The sequence below is a fragment of the Jaculus jaculus genome, chromosome 7, assembly GCF_020740685.1.
Source record: "Jaculus jaculus isolate mJacJac1 chromosome 7, mJacJac1.mat.Y.cur, whole genome shotgun sequence".
In the NCBI taxonomy this organism is placed as follows: domain Eukaryota; kingdom Metazoa; phylum Chordata; class Mammalia; order Rodentia; family Dipodidae; genus Jaculus; species Jaculus jaculus.
This window is the reverse complement of record NC_059108.1, coordinates 69,718,273-69,731,906: the sequence shown is the minus strand read 5'-3', so window position 1 is coordinate 69,731,906 and position 13,634 is coordinate 69,718,273. Positions and strand designations below refer to the sequence as shown.

General features: G+C 43.9%; 1 protein-coding gene and 1 non-coding gene across 3 annotated transcripts in view; one reads left to right on the top strand and one right to left on the bottom strand.

Annotated features, from left to right (window-relative positions):
• The window catches only part of Slc7a8 (solute carrier family 7 member 8), a 90,989-nt gene that overhangs the window by 19,022 nt on the left and 58,333 nt on the right, over nt 1-13,634 (top strand). For both annotated transcript variants that reach the window (XM_045154465.1, XM_004661791.3), the window contains 2 exons: nt 10,315-10,519; nt 11,465-11,616. In XM_045154465.1, the coding sequence (XP_045010400.1) occupies nt 10,315-10,519; nt 11,465-11,616 (357 nt within the window). The remainder of the gene's footprint in view (nt 1-10,314; nt 10,520-11,464; nt 11,617-13,634) is intronic.
• LOC123462408 lies at nt 1,320-1,434 on the bottom strand. The gene has a single exon (XR_006638230.1). It is a non-coding gene; the product is annotated as a U5 spliceosomal RNA (small nuclear RNA).

The following is a 13,634-nucleotide window of genomic DNA, read 5'->3' as shown; positions in this document are numbered from 1 at the left end:
CAGTGCCATGAGTTCAAGGCTACCCTGAGACTACATAGTGAATTCTAGGTCAGCCTGGGCTAAAGCGAGACCCCACCTTGAAAAAAACCTGTTTTTAATAAATTAATTAATTTATTTATTTGAGAGCGACAGACACAGAGAGAAAGACAGATAGAGGGAGAGAGAGAGAATGGGCACGCCAGAGCTTCCAGCCTCTGCAAACGAACTCCAGACGCGTGCGCCCCCTTGTGCATCTGGCTAACGTGGGACCTGGGGAACCGAGCCTCAAACTGGGGTCCTTAGGCTTCACAGGCAAGTGCTTAACCGCTAAGCCATCTCTCCAGGCCAAAACCTGTTTTTAAAAAGCTGGGGGGCTGGAGAGATGGCTCCATGGGTAAGGCACTTGTTTGAGAAGGCTAAGGACCCAGGTTTGATTCCCCAGTGTCAATGTTAAAGCCAGATGCACAAGATAGCACATGTGTGTGGAGTTCATCTGCAGTGGCTAGAGGCCATAGCATGCCCATTCTCTCTCTCTCTCTTTCTGTCTCCTTGCAAAAAAATAAAAGCTGGACATTGTGGCAAGCAGTTGTCATCTGATTGCTGAGGAGGCACAGGAAGACGTGCCCTCGAGGATTATCACCCTAGCCTACTTCCGGATCAATGAGAGACCTTGCCTCCAAAAAGGGTGGATAGTACCTGAGGAATGACACTGAGGTTGTCCCCTGGCCTCACCTTGCACATACATGGTAGATAAGATAGTCACACATGGTGCTGCCTGCCTGTAATTCCATCACCAGGGAAGTAGAGGTAGAAGGGTTTAGGAGGTCAGCCTGGGCTAGAATGAAACCCTACCTCAAAACAACCCAAAAGGTATATATATATATTAAGTTTTTAAAGTTTTAAAAAATTTATTTATTTATTTGAGAGAGAGAATGAGGCAGATAGAGAGAAAATGGCCACCACAAAGAAACTTCAGATGCATGGCTTAGGTGGGTCCTGGGGAGTCGAACTTGGGTTTTGACTTTGCAGGTAAGTACCTTAACCACTAAGCCATCTCTCCAACCACCCCCCAAAATTATTTTGAAGCAGGATCTCACTCTAGCCTCCCAAGTGCTGGGATTAAAGGCATGTGCCACCTAAGATAATAAATTTTGTTATTTTTAAAAATGAATTATTGAGTTGATTTAGGGAGAAATAATAATTAGTGATGTTTATCTGGGGGAAATTTATATCTAGGAAAAGGCTGGGGCAGTTCCACACACGTGGGAGATCGAACATAGAGACTCCTTCTTATGTGTTTTTTTCTCTCTTTTCTTTATTTCTTCTTTCTTTTCTTTTTTAGCCTTGCTAACACAAGGCCCCCCAAAATTAGGTTATGTCTCAGAGTTATTCCTCTCCATGAAATCTTTAGTAAAAAGTGAAAGTTTTATATGATCTGAAGAGAAACCAGAGTGTTGTTATGTGTCTTTAACCACAATACTTTATGTCTAAAAATGAGTTATTCTCATGAACCATACATTTTTATGCTTAGCTAAATAAAAATAAATCCAGGTTCAAATAGCAAAGAGTCTTGTAGGATTATCCAGACTGTGTTGTGAAAATTTGAAGGAAGAGCAGGGTTTTTCACCCTTGGCACTATTACCTTTTGTGCCAGATCCCTCTTGTTGTGGGCGGCTGTCCTGACAATAGAGGAGGTTAGCAGTATAACTGGCCTCTGCACCGCAAGTGACAGTAGCATCCCCATTCTAGTGTGGAAACTACATGTGTTTCTAGACATTGCCAACTGTTCCCTAGCGGTAGGTGGCACAACTGTCCCTGGTTGAAATTCACTGAGGAAGGTAAAAAGCTTTCACTACAGCCTGTCTCTCCAATCCAGTAGGGAAATGCTGGAGGCGAGCTGTGAGTCCCTAAGGGGGAACCATATGTGTGGGTTCAGTACTCTTAGCCCCTCAGGCTGTGATGCCTGTCTTTCACTGGCTGGTGGGTGGTGGTTGGCCCCATCTATCTCATAAAAAGATCATGTGAGAACAAGTGTTTCCCAATTACCTTCCAAAGCAAGCATGTACAGAGTGGGCGATTAATAAATACCTCCTGACATGCAATTATCTGCCTCCTGCCCACCTGCGGCCTCTAAAAATTATACCTAGACAGGCAGACAAATGACTCGGAGGATGCTTCATGGTCCTGGCTACAGAGTGCTGCTTTGGAGCCAAGTCTGTACTGCCAATCTGTTGGATTCATCTAGGGCTCGTCTATAAATCCTAGCAAGTCCCTCTATTTGTTAGCATTTCATAGGCATAAGCTCCCTTGATCCCCACAACAAGCCTATAAGAGCCTAAACAATTACTCATTCTGAACATGAAGGAAATGAGTCACATGGCTACGAGTGATGAGGACTCTGGCTCCTTCAATTCTAATTCTGGTGCCCCTTTTTGGTAAGGGGTGCAGAATAGCAGAGTCTTACAGTGCCTTCCACATCTCTGATCTGCAGCATATGCAGTCCCACAGAGCTTGTGTCAGAGTCTTGACCTGTCTCACCCCCACAGTAGCTGTTTGTACAGTCCTGATGGGGAAGTGAATGAATATAGCGTAAGAAACATGATGAGCTCGAGGGCCTGGGGCGAGGATCAAAGCTTGGCCCTAGCATCCCATGCTCTGCTTCCATACCATTCCCTCCACCCCCACCCCAGCCTGAAAACTCTGATTGTTCCAGCCATCCTATGGAAAAGCAGATGACATTCGCTGTTTTTCTGGACATTGTGGCAACCGCCAAGGACTATACTGTCCAACAGAAACTGTGGCTAGACTTGAGAACCAGCATGAATAAGTAAAGAAAATCAAAGCCTTTTGGATCTGAGGGTTTGTTGGGCATTTGTAAGTCTATAACTTCATGCCTTAGGAAATCTTTTGATGGGTACAGTATTCTAGTGTGGACAAGCCTGGATATGAGTAATGCCTTCATTGGAGTCACATAAGTATTGGCATACAGGTTGGGAAGTTAGTGTATGCATAGCACATGTGAGTTTTCTCAATTCAGGCAGTTTCCTAGTGAGGACTTGCCCACTGATACAACTTGGCCTTTTTTTAATGCAATGGCTTGCATGGATTTTCTCTGACCGAACAAGCTAAGCTAAGCCTCATTGTCCAGGCATTCTAAAATCCAGTTTTCACTAAATATCTGCATAATAAGGTGATTACTTTGTTAATTGGGGTGTTGGAAACAGGGCTAAAACCCTGACCTCAAGTACCTTGGCACAGACAGGTGTGCATCACCTCTTTTTAAAAATTAAATATATAGGGCTGGAGAGGTGGCTTAGTGGTTAAGGCACTGGCCCACAAAGCCAAAAGACTAAGGTTTAATTCCCTAGTACCCACATAAGCCAGATGCATGTGCATTTGGAGTTCCTCTGCCATAGCGAGAGGCCCTGGCATGCCCATTCTCTCTCTCTATCTGCCTCTTTCTCTCAAATAACAAATAAATAAAATATTATTTTAAAAATTAAACATATATGTTTTTTCAGGCTAGAGAGATGGCTCAGCAGTTAAGGTGCTTGCCTGCAAAGCCTAATGATTCAGGTTCACTTCCCCAGTATCCACATAAAACCAGAAGCACAAAGTGGTCCATACATCTAGAGTTTGTTTGCAGTAGCTGGAGGCCCTAGCACACTCATTCTCTCTCTCTCTCTCTGTCGTTCAAATAAATACGTAAATAAATATTTAAAAAATATTTTCAAGCTAAGTATAATGGCACACATCTTTAATCCTAGCACTCAGGAGGCAAAGATAGGAGGATTGCTATGAGTTTGAGGCCAACTTGAGACTACATAATGACATAATGAATTCCATGTCAGCCTGAGCTAGAACAAGACCCTACCTCAAAAAACCAAAAAAAATTATTTATATATTTGCAAACAATAGGTACACCAGGGCCTTCTGCCTCTGCAAAGAAATTCCAGATGCATGTACCACTTTGTGCATCTGGCTTTATGTGGGTCCTGGGGAATCGAACGCTTTGCAAGCAAGTGCTTTTAACTGCTGAGTCATCTCCCCAGCCATGCATCACCTCTTACATGGCCTTCTAGACAATAGATCTCAGAGTAAAAGAACGGGGAAAAAATTCCCCACTGTAACAACTTTCTTCCTCCATTTCATCAAGAAATACTCCCAATCAAGGTGTAAAGCCCTGTCTCAGCTCTCCTGTCTCCAAGCTTCATTTGAACAATGTCCAGGTGTAAAGGCCCCACTGGTGCACCACCTGTTGCGCAATTGCCGGAGGAGAGGCAGCATGGAGTTTGGAGAACTGGGGCTTGAAGTCCAAGGACTTGGCCTCTCCACCAAGCCTGGTTACTTATGGGCTTTTGTCTTTGTAGTTTTACTGTATTTGTTTATTTGCAAGGGGAGAGAGAAGGAGGGGGGAGAGAATGGGCATGCCAGGGTCTCCAGCCACTACAAACAAACTCCAGATGCATGTGCCACTTGGTGCATCTGGCTTTACATTGGTACTGGGGAATCGAATCCAGGTCGTTAGGTTTTGCAGGCAAATGCCTTAACCACTTAGCAATCTCTCCAGTCAGATTTTTATTTGTTTTTAAAATATTTTATTTCTTTATTTGAGAGAAAGAGGGAGAAAGAAGCAGATATAAAGAAAGAGAGAATGGGTGAGCCAGGCCGTCTAGCCACTGCAAACAAACTCCAAACATATGCACCCCCTTGTGCATCTGGCTTACGTGAGTCCTGGGGAATTGAACCACGGTCCTTAGGCTTTGCAGGCAAGCACCTTAACTGCTAAGCCATTTCCCCAGCCCCCGAGATTTTTTTTTATGAAGTTGGACAGCCCTTCTTTTAGAAAATGAGGCCTCTTGTCCCAGTGCTGATTTACCAAGACCTTCCCATCACTCTGCCTTTCCTAAGAAAGTCAGAGAACCTGCAAGAAGCAGTTGGAAGTAGGAAACGGATCAGACCACTCACAAGTCAACTAGTATTGCAGATCACACCTTGCAGCGATTTCCTGTGACTTAAAATACCACAAACAGCGTGTATATTTTGGAAATGTCACAGCAACACACAAAACATGAGATTGCTCACCAATCACCAATCACGATTGATTCCTACTGCTGTGTTTGTTCCCCCAAGAACCTTAGTGGAACACTGACTTCATTCCTGAGAAGGTCAGATATTCAAACTCAGATCCCATAGTCCTCATTACAACTGCCATTCCTGGCTCTAAGTGCCTGGCTGGTTCACCTCTCATATTCATTACCTTAAGGCCAAAGTCAACCCTTGTTTCTCCCTGCTATTGATTGCTTTTCTAACCCCTGGATCTGGTTTTATAACTGAATTCTATTGCTCTCTTCTTGGCTGACTTTAAAATGCCCTATAGATCATTCTTTTGATAACTTTCAGATAGGCAAGGAATTTACTATCGTCTTGCAGAGATATTAGCAACTCACCAGTCATCTCGCTTCCCAGCACTTGGGTGGGGTCATTCAGGGAACAGCAGTACACTTAGTTTTGGCATGTGAACAATTTTTTTGAGACAGAATCGATCTTAAACTATAGCCTAAGTCTAGTCTGACCTCAAACTCAAAGTGATCTGCCTTCTTCAGCCTCCCATAATGTGGGGGTTATAGGCATGAGCTACTATGCTCAGCTTTTTGTGATTTTTTTTGTTTTTACTTGTTTTTTTATTTTTTAATTTTTGTTGTTTATTTTTATTTATTTGAGAGTGACAGGGAGAAAGAGGCAGAGAGAGAGAATGGGCGCACCAGGGCCTCCAGCCACTGCAGATGAACTCCAGATGTATGTACCCACTGTGCATTTGCATTTGTATGTGTGTATGGTATGCACATGTATGTTAGTGTGTGTGCAGGTATATGGGCATGCATGTTAAGGACAGAGGTGAATTAAAAAATTTTTTTTTGTTTATTTTTATTTGTTTATTTTGAGAGTGACAGACAGAGAGAGAAAGAGGCAGAGAGAGAGATAGAATGGGTGCGCCAGGGCCTCCAGCCACTGCAAATGAACTCCAGATGCGTGTGCCCCCTTGTGCATCTGGCTAACATGGGTCCTGAGGAATCGAGCCTCGAACTGGGGTCCTCAGGCTTCACAGGCAAGTGCTTAACCACTAAGCCATCTCTCCAGCCCCAGAGGTGAATTTTGGATGTCTTCCTCAGTCACTCTCTACCTTCTTGGGGACAGAGTTTACTGTACCCAAAGCTTTACAGTTTAGCTAGACTAGCTAGCCAGTGAGTTTCAAAGATTCTGTCTCTGCTTCGCCAGTACTGGGATCACAGGCACATATCACCATGCCTAGCATCTTACGTGGGAACTGGAGACCAGACCTCAGGTCCGCACACTTGCGCAGCCAGCACTGGGCCCACTGAATCATCTCCTCATCCCCTCCCAGCTTTTGCTGTTTTTTGAGATAGAGTCTCACTATGTAGCCCAGCTTGGCCTCAAGCACAAGACACCCCTCTGGCCTCTGTCTTCTGTGTGCTAGGATATAAATGTGGCCCATGTGCTGGGATCCTAAGTATGACCTATCATGCCCAGCTTGAAGAGTCACTTGACAGGGTAAAGATGTCTGAGTCCTGAAATACTAAGTGCAGGTCTTTTAGTCTCCATTAAGCAAACAGATCATGCAGAGCGCACATGGGGACTAGTTGAGGGGACAGGAGGGCTGAAAGGTGCCTTCCTCACCCTGTCCCATGTAAGCAAAAGTGAAATGCTACAGGAATTTTTGCTACCTCAGTCTTCTTTGTCTTCTCTTAGCCTGATATTTACATCATGAGCTTGATGGTAAGGTATTGTTTCTTCTTTTAGTTTCATTACCATAAGTAGCTCTCTTCTTTTAGACTAATTTCTTAGCACAAAAGAAGGAAGATGGCTCAGTGGTTGAAGGCATTTGTTTGCAAAGCTTACCAGCCCAGGCCAAGGTTCAATTCCCAAGCCACCCACTTAAGCCAGAAGCAACAAAAGCAAACAAATGGGCTGGAGAGATGGCTTAGCGGTTAAGGTGCTTGCCTGCAAAGCCAAAAGACCCAGGTTTAACTCCCCAGGACCCACGTAAACTAGATGCACAAGGTGGTGCATGTGTCTGGAGTTCATTTGCAGTAGCTGGAGGCCCTGATGCACCAATTTTTTCTCTGTGTCTCTTTCTCTCTGTGTCTCTCCCCCTCTTTCTCAAATAAATAAAAATAAAATATTAAAACAAACAAACAATAAAAGCAGTAGTGCAAATAATTAGTGTACATTTGCAGAGGCAAGAGGCCTTGGTGTATACACACATAAATAAATAAATAAATAAATAAATAAATAAATAAATAAATAAATAAATAAATAAATATTTTTTAAAAAGAAGCTGGGCATGGTGTCACATGCCTTTAATCCCTGAGATCCCAGGGAAGTTTAGGTAGGAGGATTGCTGTGAGTTAGAGGCCAGCCTGAGGCTACATAGTAGCTAGAGTGAGATCCTACCTCAACACACACACACACACACACACACACACACACACACACACAAAGACATGTTTATATAGAAATGTGCTTTCTTTTCATCTGTTTTTAGTTTTAGTGCCACGTCCTTTGATTTTTTTAAAACCATTTTATTTATTTATTTGAGAGAGATGGAGAAAGAGGTAGATATATATAGAGAAAATGGTCCTGCCTGGGCATATAGCCACTGCAAATGAACAAATGCACCACCTTGTGTGTCTGGCATACATGGATACTAGGGAATCAAACCTAGTTCCTTAGGCTTAGGATGACCTGAAACACTGTAGCCCAGGCTGGGCCCTCAAACTCACAGTGATTCTCCTACCTTAGCTTCTCTTGTGCTGGGACTAAAGGCATGCATCACCATGCCCAGCTTGTTTTGACTTTTTGAGACAGGGTCTTACTAAGCAACCCAGGCTGGCCTCAAGTTCACACTTCTGCTTCAGCCTCCTAAGTGCTAAGACTATAGGCATGTACCACACCTTACTTGGCTCTCACACCTCAATTTTTGTTTTGTTTTATTTTTATGTGGCCTAAGGTATCCTCCTGCCTAAATACTGAAATTATACATGAGAGCCATCACACCTGGCTTCACACACAATTTTTTTGTTTTGTTTTGTTTTTTGTTTGTTTGTTTGTTTGTTTGTTTTCAAGATGGGTTCTCATTCTATCCCATGCTGACCTAGAATTCACTATGTAGTCTCAGGGTGGCCTCAAACTCATGGTGATCCTCCTACCTCTGCCTCCCGAATGCTGGGATTAAAGGCATGCACCACCACGCCTGGCTTTCATGCACAATTTTTTTTAGTTTGAAAAGTGATAGCATATTCTGCAACTGAGAGGAATGGAGTATTATTGCTTGTAGAATGAGAATATTCTCCTCTCCCCCTTTAACTGCTGTAACTATGCCTGGCCCTGGCTTACAAATTAGGGGCCAAGAATAGTTGTGAATGTCTATAAACCTTGCTTTCAGGAGGCAGAAGTAGGATCACCGCAATTTTGAGGCCAGTCTGATTTAAGTAGTGTGTTCTAGACCAGCCAGATCAAATATATATATTGCACACACACACACACTCCAAACATGAACAACAAAATTGAAATTAAATTTTGGTTTGAAAGTGAGTGCTTCAGGATTTATGTGAGATGAGTTATGGCTGGAATCTGAAAGTTAGCTCTGGAAAATGGCACATACAATGTTACACTCTTCATATCACTGGTTCCAAATGACTAATGTCCCCCAAACACTGTCAAATCCAACTGCTTCATAACAAATGCTCCCATTCTGCATTTCCACCTGGATTGTTGTAAGTCTCTGCTTCTCCCCAGGCATTGAGTGGTGATCTGGGTAGTCCAGGGAGAGGGACTTTTCTAAGCACCTGTCTGGTGGGCTTCATTACTGACTTCAATCTAGAAGAAAACTTGAAGAAGCATGGCAGGAGCTGTTTCAGCTCTCTTGTTTCTCCCCTGCCCAATAAGTACAACCTAGAAGCCCCCATTTGGTCTTGGTACCAACCTCAATTCTCAGAGAAATCCACCCCCGAGCAGGCAGATGTGGATTAGTGAAAAGAGCCCTGGATTAAACCTCAGGAGATGAATTTCAGGATCCAATTTTACCCATCAGTAGCTGAGGAATTTGGGCTAGGCCACTTAACCCTATTGTCTCTTGGTTTGTAAAATAGAGACATACCTGCTGTTTCTCTGCTTCCTGACTTCCCAAAGATCACTCTGAGGGTCACAAGAAACCATAGAGGGGAAAGAGCTTTTGAAGAATGTCGCACTGAAGCCTTGCATGTGTCATACTCTCATAAACCATGTCCAGACTACAAGGACTATTTTTATAGGTTTATTTCAGGTTCTTCACCAAGGATGGGGCTGTTGTGTCTAGAGTAGAAGCTAGACTCCAAGGGTGCTTGCTGTACCTACTCCTAGGTGATTGTTTTTTGTTTTTTTGTTTTGTTTTGTTTTTTTGGGTTTTTTTTTTTTTTTTTTTTTTTTGGTTTTTCGAGGTAGGGTCTCACTCTAGCTCAGGCTGACCTGGAATTCACTATGGAGTCTCAGGGTGGCCTCGAACTCACGGCGATCCTCCTACCTCTGCCTTCCAAGTGCTGGGATTAAAGGCGTGCGCCACCACGCCTGGCTAGGTGTTTCATTTTTGTCTTGATTTGCTTAAGGCAGGGTCTCACTATGTAGCCCAAGTTGGCCTTGAGTTTATAATGTTCCTGTCTTAGCTTCCCAAGTGTTAGAATAACAAGTGTATGTCACCACACCCAGCCAATAGTCATAGGTCTTGAACATCCCCCCACACACAATGTGGTAGAGGGGTGGTTCCAAAGATTTTGTCCCTTGGGTCATCTTTTGAAGTTTTTTAGGTGGCAGATGTGGTCTCTGAGAGTAGTCTACATTTTCAGTCCTGTCCTTTTCAGGCAGTCCTGAGATTCTTGTCACCTTGGGTGGAACGTGTATAGCCCAGTTAAAGTATCCTGAAATCCAATATTTGCTCCATCAGTTACTACTACGTGGCCTTATGCAACCCATTTGGCCTCTCTGAGATTCATTTTCCTCCTCTAGAAAATGTGAGCAATGTTATCTTGGCTTCACAGGATTGCTCTGAGGAATGAATCAGACGTGTCAATTACCCAGCAAGTTCCTGGTGAATACGTGTCAGTTCTCTGCTCCTCTTTACCTTACTCTAGGAAGAATCATTGCTGAACACGCCCACCTGAAGATCACTTGCAATTTCAGAGGCATCTCAGAATCAGACCAGAGATGTGATCTTCCTGCAAATGCTAGTCCTGCCAATCATCCTGACTTCACTGTTTCCTCTCCTCACCCTTTGTGCAGGGAACATCATTGGCTCTGGAATCTTTGTGTCCCCAAAAGGTGTGCTGGAGAATGCCGGCTCTGTGGGCCTTGCTCTCATCGTCTGGATCATTACTGGCATCATCACAGCTGTGGGAGCCCTCTGTTATGCTGAGCTGGGAGTCACCATCCCTAAATCTGGAGGTGACTACTCCTATGTCAAGGATATATTTGGAGGACTGGCAGGGTAAGCAAATCTGTGGAAATATGAATGAATATCTCTAGAAGAAAAGGAATAAAACAAGACAAAAAGAGGTCAGGTCAAAGGAGGCCTAAAGGAACCAGGATGTAACTTTACTCTCTAGGTTAAATTTGGTGGACAAGAATCTATGAGTGAAAAAAGCAAATAGTAACATATGATAATACTAACCATAGTCTGCTAGAAAAAAAAATCGCAAAAATAAAACTCTTTATCTTGACAAATGAGGGTGGCTACCTAAAGATTGAACATCCCCTCTTCTCACATCACCAAGGTTTCCAACCTCCCTCTAGAGCCAAGCCATCATCTTGAATTTCCTCAGCTTCTCTAACTCTGCTAAGGAGCTCAACATTCACCAATGGGCCAAAGGGTACGGAAGGTAACTTCCCTGCAAACCCCTGCTTGATGCCTCCCTGGCAGTTGCTTACACAGCTGTACCCTTAGCATCTCCTGGCTGTTAAAAGTTACATTTGATTTTCCTACCATTGTATGTAGAGGGCTGGAGTTGTGAGAAGAGATAATGAAAGGAGAGAAAGAGAAAAAAAAAAAAAAAGATTTGCATCAGTGCTAGTTGAAATTGAGCTCTTCATTATTCCACCACTTTATTGCCATTGCAGAAAGCTAGATGTCTTGTTTGGAGTGGAGAATAGGAGCTGGGTTCTCTAGGACACATGGAAACAAAAAAAGGGAGACATGAGCCTGACAGGGGTAAAAGTATAGCTATAAGTTCAAGGCCAGCATGGAGCTACAGTGAGTTCCAGGTCAGCCTGGATTAGAATGAGACCCTATCTCAAAAAAAAAAAAAAAAAAAAAGCCATGCCTTTAGCCTACCTGCCTTTGCTCAAGGCTGTCCACCCACCAATTTGCTGGATTTCCTGCTGAAAAATCTAATCCCACCACGCCCATCGGTGGTGCACTGTGTTCTTCCTTCAGGTTCCTGAGACTGTGGATTGCTGTGCTGGTGATCTATCCCACCAACCAAGCTGTCATCGCCCTCACTTTCTCCAACTACGTGTTGCAGCCACTCTTCCCCACCTGCTTCCCCCCAGAGTCTGGCCTTAGACTCCTGGCTGCCATCTGCTTATGTAAGTGTCATCTGGACCTGGCTTTCAGGACAGTATTTTAGTCTCCATGGTGGCATTCATGTCTCTGGTTCTCCGTCTTTTCTTCCTTTTTTCCCTCCCTCATTACTTTTCATTTCCTGAGAGTGTGTTTTGGATGAGTGGATTCTGCATAGTTATCTAATGTTAAAAACAAGAAGAGCAAGGCATGGTGGTGCACGCCTTTAATCCCAGCACTAGGGAGGCAGAGGTAGGAGGATCACTATGAGTTCAAGGCCACACTAAGGCTACAAAATAAATAAATAAATAATAAAAATAAAAATAGAAAATAAGGAGAAATATAAGTACCTCCTTGAAGACATAGTAATTTTCACTGCCAGAGTTCTCTTTTAAAAAATTTTTTATTTATTTGAGAAAGAGAGAAAAAAAATGGGCATATCAGAGCGCTCAGCCGCTACAAACAAACTCCAGATGCCCGCGCCCCCTTGTGTGAATTTGCGGCCTGTGCTCTTGTGTCACTGCACGTCTGGCTTATGTGGGACCTGGAGGTTTGAACATGAGTTCTTAGGCTTCGCAGGTAAGTGTCTTAACCACTAAGCCATCTCTGTAGTTCTAGAATTCTCTTTCTCTCTCTCTCTTGTTTTGTTTTTTCGAGGTAGGTTTTCACTCTAGCTCAGGCTGACCTGGAATTCACCATGTAGTCTTAGGATGGCCTCAAACTCATGGTGATCCTCCTACTTCACCTACCTCTGCCTTCCAAGTGCTGGAATTAAAGGCGTGCACCATCATGTCTGGCTCATGAATGAGATTTTTAAGCATAGGAAAAAGCTTTATATGCAGAGAAAATTTAGAGAATTGGAGAGATCCTCAATAGAGAAGCTCTGCAGAGCCTATTTCAGAATTCCTGGAATTCACTGTGTATTCTCAGGCTAGCCTTGAACTCATGGCAGTCCTTCTACCTGTGCTTCCCAAGTGCTGGGATTAATGGTGTGCACCACCACGCCCATCTCCATGGCTTTTATAAAACATTAACTTCTCAAGCAACTATACACATGTGTTTTAGAGGCTACACTTTTGTGCCTGTCTTTTCACACCTGTGAACACATGACCCCTAGCTCAGGGTAGGGACCATCCTTTCTATTCCTTTCCAGGCTTTAGCCCTGTTCGGTCATGCTGGTAGGATGGTGGAAGGAGGCCTATTCACCACCCACAAGCATCTCTACTTTACCATTTAATTGCTTGGCAGAACTGTCACCTGCCCCTGGTGAGATGAGCATTGTAAACTTGTGCCCAGGAGAATGTGGCTACAAAGAGTGCTGTCAAGAAGGAGTGATACGCCCCCGGCACTGCATTCTGCACCTAATGCCCGTCACGTCAGTCTGAGGAGGAGCTTCAGTGTGAAGTTATTATTGCCATTTGGTCCTTGCTTTCTAGAGCTGGGAAGGAGAGAAAGGAGAGTGTGGGAGTGTAGGAAAAGATGCTGCTTGTACCATCAGGCAATGGGGGGACGGTGTGGGGATGGAGAGGGAAGCACATGAATGCTGGCAGCTGCTAGTTTGGTGTCTTATGCACACAGTTTCCTCTTTTCTGCCGATGCCAGCATTTCAGACAAGAAGACTCCCCTTTCCTATGACTACAAATCAAGAATTCTGAAGTTCTCCCCTAGGAGAGGAGCCTAGCCACACTGTGCAGTTCCTTTGTATTCTCCAAACCTGCACAAAGGCCCTCTGGATTATAGCCAGCGGCCATCCCTTCACTCCAGAGCTGTTCTTCTGTAGCCAGCTCCAGAAGACAGATCCATACTGTGCACCCCATGCCTAACCCTCACATGAATAACCACCTGATCAAGCCTTCTAATAAAGTTGCAAATGAATTGCCTCCACCTAAGTAGTCGTTGGCCTTGTCCTCCGAAGACAGGAATTGTTTAGTGTCTTTGAGACGTGTTTAAATTATTTCTACTTTATAAGCAGAAAATTTTAAAGCCAAACATACAGGTCCTTCAGGGAAGATGGAGAACAGGTCCCAGCTGCTTTTAAATCCAT